Genomic DNA, 5,164 nt, shown 5'->3' with positions numbered 1-5,164 from the left:
TTGATGAATATATTTCTAATATATCTAATGACAGGGATCGGGCTGGGCTGGGTTGCGACACTATTAGGCCCTAGCCCAACTTGAATTTGACGGGCTGAAAATTATTAAGCCCGGCCCTACTCTTGCGTGTTCAATATGAAGGTCCAACCCTTGATTTGTCAGTCCGGGCTGGGCTATGGAGCAAATGGGTTCAATTGACACACTTCAATCTGAGTTACTGGGTCAACCCGATCCGTTTATTGAGCACCAAAACCAATATTTCTCGAATTACCCATTTTGTACAAACGGGTCAGGATAAATATTCCTACGAAACTGTCGCAGGAGAGCTTCCCTCCATTTATTGCTTTGTCTCTTCTCAGACAGAGAGAGAGAGAGAGACAAATTCTGCGATTTTTCCAAGGTAGAACCCTAGATATCTTCTCTTTATTTGTTTTCTTTAAGTAAAGTATTTATTTTTTCTTATTTAGGGTTTCAATTTTAATAGAAAGTCTCTGAATTTGGCAATTAGGGCTCTGTTTCTTGCAATTTTATTCATCTTTGAATTGGTTAGACCAAGAAATTATAGCACCATTTTTGAAAACTCTAATGATGGGTTTCTTAGAATTTGAATTTTTTTATATGTATCTAGGAATTTGTGTGCATTTGAATTTCCATATATGTATTTGTTTTTTTGCAAAGAATCTAAATGAAAATGTTTGTTAAGAAATTAAAATGCTTGAAAAAGAACATAATTGAAAATGTTTTGTGTAAAAAGTGAGTATAAATTTAAATTTGAACTCTTGAATGTTCAGTAACATAATATTGAACTTGTATCAATGAATGAGCGAACTTCCACGAATGAAACAATCAGAATCTTAGTTAAAAAAGAAAAGAAAGAAAAATATTTAGACCCATTCATTGAACCTCATATCCAATTTTGCAAGAAAAAGTTCAACGAAATGTTGGCACCTGAAAGTCTAATATTAATTTTTGAAACGAACATAACTTTCAAAGAAATCCCAGAATTCTAAGTATATTCAAACCTTATTTCTGGTATTCTCAATTTGTTCATTAAAAACCTTCCAAGTAAAGTATATGCTTATTTTCTAGGAGTATACTTCTCCTCTAATTGGGTTTTAGATAAATGGAAAGCTTTAAAAATGCTAGAGTTTTATCCAAAGGTTTTTGTAGCAAGCACGAATCCGAAGGTGCAGAAACTACTTCTATGGACACCCACATGCCATAAACGTAAACTCAAATGTTAAAATAAAATAAAAAAAAAAACAGGGCAACAAAAAAGTACCATATAATCTAGGGTTTCACTTTGCTTTTAAACCCGCAATTGAATGGATCCTAAATGGTTTGTTGTGATTAAAATGGAGAGCTCTTTGCCTTTTAGGTGAAGTAGGGTTGAGCTTTGTCTAATTAGTAATGAGTGGTGGTGTTGCCATGGTGAAATTGCTATCTTGCTTATGATATTATTGTGGTGGTGACCATCTCCATTGTTGCTATCAGGAGCCTTGACCAACTTCATAATGCTTGTAGAAAATTCTAAGAGAGATTGAAGAGAACTAGAGATAGTGAAAAAGAGATAAGGACTGCCAAGAGATCATAAAGATCCATTGGTTTAATTAAGCAAAGTTTCTCTAATGACTAGAATACTACTATATTTCTCTTTAATTTTGAGAAGAAAAAAAAAAGAGCGATGGAACACATGGCTCTTGGTCCTGCAAATACGGTGTGGAAACTCAGCTACACCTTTATCCCTAACTTGGGATGTGGTGTGACTTAATTAAGGTGTGATGAGATTTTAGGATATGTTTTAGTTGGTGGTTAATTAATTTTGTAGCACATTCCAACCCTAGGATACGATGGACACTGGTTCACCTATAATTTGACCTGAGAAAACCCATTTGACCAATTTTGGCTTAATCTTAGCACTTTTTGACCTGATTTGAATCTCTATTGGAAGCTTGTGCAACCAAAGAAAGTGTGGAGCAGTGTATTGTGTCACACCTGAGTACTACTTCATTGATATGAGATTTCTTGTAGAACAATATAGATGACAATCACAAGTATCACTTGGTAGAGTGGAAGACAGTTTGCACCACGAAAAATTGTACCCCCACAGCGTCACTGTACTTACCCAAAATAGTAAAACTTTTTCAAAATATCAAACACTGCAAAATTGTAAAAATTCTAAATTGACTAGGAATCATCTACTAATCTCATAATACTTAATAACAACTTTCGTACCCTAAAAATCAGCTTAAAAACATAAATCTTTCAACTCGGACTGAAATTTGATCCCTTGACATGACCATTTTTGGAGATATTTTCCAAATTTGTATTACAATAGTCCGAATTGATTTACAGGTTGCAAGGTTATTGCACTTTTAGTCCTTCGGCCTGGTTCATCTTGTTTTGGTCCTCTTTCTTGAGATCCTGTCCTACATCACTAAGGTTGACTGTTAGAACCTGAAGTAGCTTTATGTTGGTTTTGAATTGTTTTTTGCTAGACTCCCATGGGGCTCAGGTTGACCCATTTCATGCTAAACATAACCTCTTGCCATAATATTGATTTCTAGAACTTTTCCTTGGCTATATGCTCCTCTGCTTCCAGTCATCAAGGTTGTCTCAAACTCTTGTAGCAGATAATCAATGATGCCATCCACCTATAATTTGAGTCCAAGGACCTCTCAAGTGCTGTAGTTTAGTTTTATTATTTTGGCCATCGTATGTGACTTCTAATTTACTGGCTTCTTTTGGGTTCCTTCCAAGAATTGGGATCTTCACTTACTAACTGGCTTGTACACATACTTTTGATAATCATATCTTCACTAATAATTAGTTTATTTATTCCTCATATTATTAGAAGTTGCATTGTTGATGCGAATTTTGATTCGATACAGCTGTTCCCTTGTCTATAGTTTATCTATCTCATCTTGGGTAATATCTGCTACTTGCAGTTATGGAGAGTTATAAAACTTTTTAAAGTGTGATTAATATTCTTAAAACAGACTTACTATCTTCTTTGCTTGCAGAGTTGAGCTTGGGAATCAAGTAATATAGGTAAATACATAAACACTTACTGAAATATTCACTCTAAAGCTTATAGTAGAAACTTGTGTACTCAGCTAACACTTGTTCACATAATGTGTAGTTCTGGGCTATGGCATTAGGAGAGACAGGTTAGTCGTCTGGCTGCATATCCTTTTATATATTTATAAATTGGACCTAAATCAGAAACCTTGAAATCTAACTTGGCCTTGATGTGATTTCATCCCAGTGGACTCAAGAATCAGCGTAGTTGCCTGAGGGTTAAAACTTAAATGAGGCAGTAGTTTTTTTTTTAATTATTGAAAAAAAAAAAGTAGTTTTGAAATCAACAAATTTTGTACATTCGAATTGTATTATGTACTCAAGTCCTGTAACTGCATTCATGTTGCAGAACCCAGATCTCTAGGACAAGGCACTGTTAATAGAGATAATCATGGTGTGAATGTGCAAGTCACATATGACAAGATACAATATAAAAACTGAAATATTTGTAGTTAGTCAGTGATATTTCCCATGTTGGTGACATAAACTACTGCCACATGACATTATTTGGACCCAGTAATCCCATGGATGTTTGGCCTACCCCTTGGTGCACATACAATCCAAAAATCGACCAGATACCTGGATTTCTGGCTGTCTGGCTGTTGTATTCAAGCATTTTTTTTCATGGGCTTGAAAATGCAAATTTTGAACCTTACTCCTGTTCATCCATGATGAGAAAGGGATGAAATTCAATGACTAGGAATCACATTAAGCCTCATTTTGTTATAGGTTTACTATGAGATGGATCATGGGTGAAACATTCATCTGGGTTGGGCCAGTTGGCCCAATTGCTATCAACACGAGGGACAACCATATATGACCAACATCAAAAGTTTCCTCAATATAGAATTTGCTTCAGTATATGACAGATAGATTCTAGACATGGAAGGTGATAGTATATGATACATTATTTTTAGTGGGGATGTTTAATGACCAAGTTACCCATTTTATGTAGTATGAATACACACTCAATCATTTATGAAAAAGTATATAGATTTTATAGATTTTGATTCTGAGAGAACACAATTAAAAATTTTGATTTGCACTCACCTCAGGGTATGATGTCCTCAATATGCCCTGAGGTGTGAGGTCATGGTGCAGAAACCCCCCAGGCACACTTGAGGCTGAAGTCTACACCTTTCCTCAGCAAGCAGTACCACAGTAGTAGCAATTTTATGTTTTATACCTGATGTTCTTCTTCTACCATGCTGCAACAACTGGAATGTTTTCCTACTGCTCCTGCTACTCTCCTCTTCTTCTTATCCCATGTTCTATAGGTGTATGTCTCAACTGTATAGTCTCCTACCTCTCATAATGACCTAATCAATCTCTCACAATGACATAATTACATAAGTAAAATGTGATAAATTTAGTGTTTGCAATAATTGAAAGTTGATAGGATTAATAAAATCGATTAATCTAAGTTTTGTACCTAGTTTTCTTTGATTGACATTGTTTCAAATATTCTATTTTCAAGGGAAAGTATAGGTGATTACTTTTTAATATTTTTATTTATATATGAAAGTTTTTGAGAAGGAAAAGAACTTATCTTTCTTTTCTTTTTAAATTAATAGAAGTTACATGAGTTATTTATATCCAAAGTAGTTATGGTAGAAGTCTATCCTAATCTACCAGATTACATAAAAATAGGAGATGCAAAAAAATAGGATAGAAGTCTATCCTAATCTACCAAATTTCATAAAAATAGGAAATGCAAAAAAATAGGAACAACTAACAGACTAACTCCCCTAACAAACTTATTCAAATCTTAATTTGAATTTATTAGAAGCGGAAACTAATTATCCTAATCTTCGACACTCCCCCTCAAGTTGGTGCATAGATATATACCATGCCCAACTTGCTGATGAGAAACTCAAAGCTTGATGTGAACAATCCTTTTGTAAGAATGTCAGCTATTTGTTGTGTCGTTGGAACAAACGGCATACAAATAATACCAACATCCAATTTCTCTTTTATGAAGTGTCTATCAATCTCAACATGTTTGGTTCTATCATGCTGCACAGGGTTATGAGCAATGCTAATCGCAACTTTGTTGTCACAATATAGTTTCATAGGCATCTCT

General features: G+C 34.5%; 1 protein-coding gene across 6 annotated transcripts in view; it reads left to right on the top strand.

The window, feature by feature from the left end:
- The first annotated feature begins 316 nt into the window (after positions 1-316).
- The window catches only part of LOC147388266 (protein HESO1-like), a 30,243-nt gene continuing 25,395 nt past the window's right edge, over positions 317-5,164 (top strand). The window contains exons 1-3 of one of the 6 annotated variants that reach the window (XM_086419980.1): positions 317-400; positions 3,024-3,051; positions 3,143-3,170. In XM_086419980.1, the coding sequence (XP_086276106.1) occupies positions 3,152-3,170 (19 nt within the window). In that variant the 5' untranslated portion in view covers positions 317-400; positions 3,024-3,051; positions 3,143-3,151. Of the gene's footprint in view, positions 401-529; positions 3,052-3,142; positions 3,171-4,136; positions 4,361-5,164 lie in introns of those variants that run through there. The other 5 variants (XM_086419984.1, XM_086419982.1, XM_086419981.1 and 2 more) reach the window with 5 other exon arrangements.

This window comes from Akebia trifoliata, chromosome 13 (assembly GCF_017979445.1).
Source record: "Akebia trifoliata isolate Shusen 1 chromosome 13, ASM1797944v1, whole genome shotgun sequence".
NCBI lineage: Eukaryota > Viridiplantae > Streptophyta > Magnoliopsida > Ranunculales > Lardizabalaceae > Akebia > Akebia trifoliata.
Note: the sequence above shows the minus strand (reverse complement) of the source record. Positions and strands in the feature narration are given on the sequence as shown.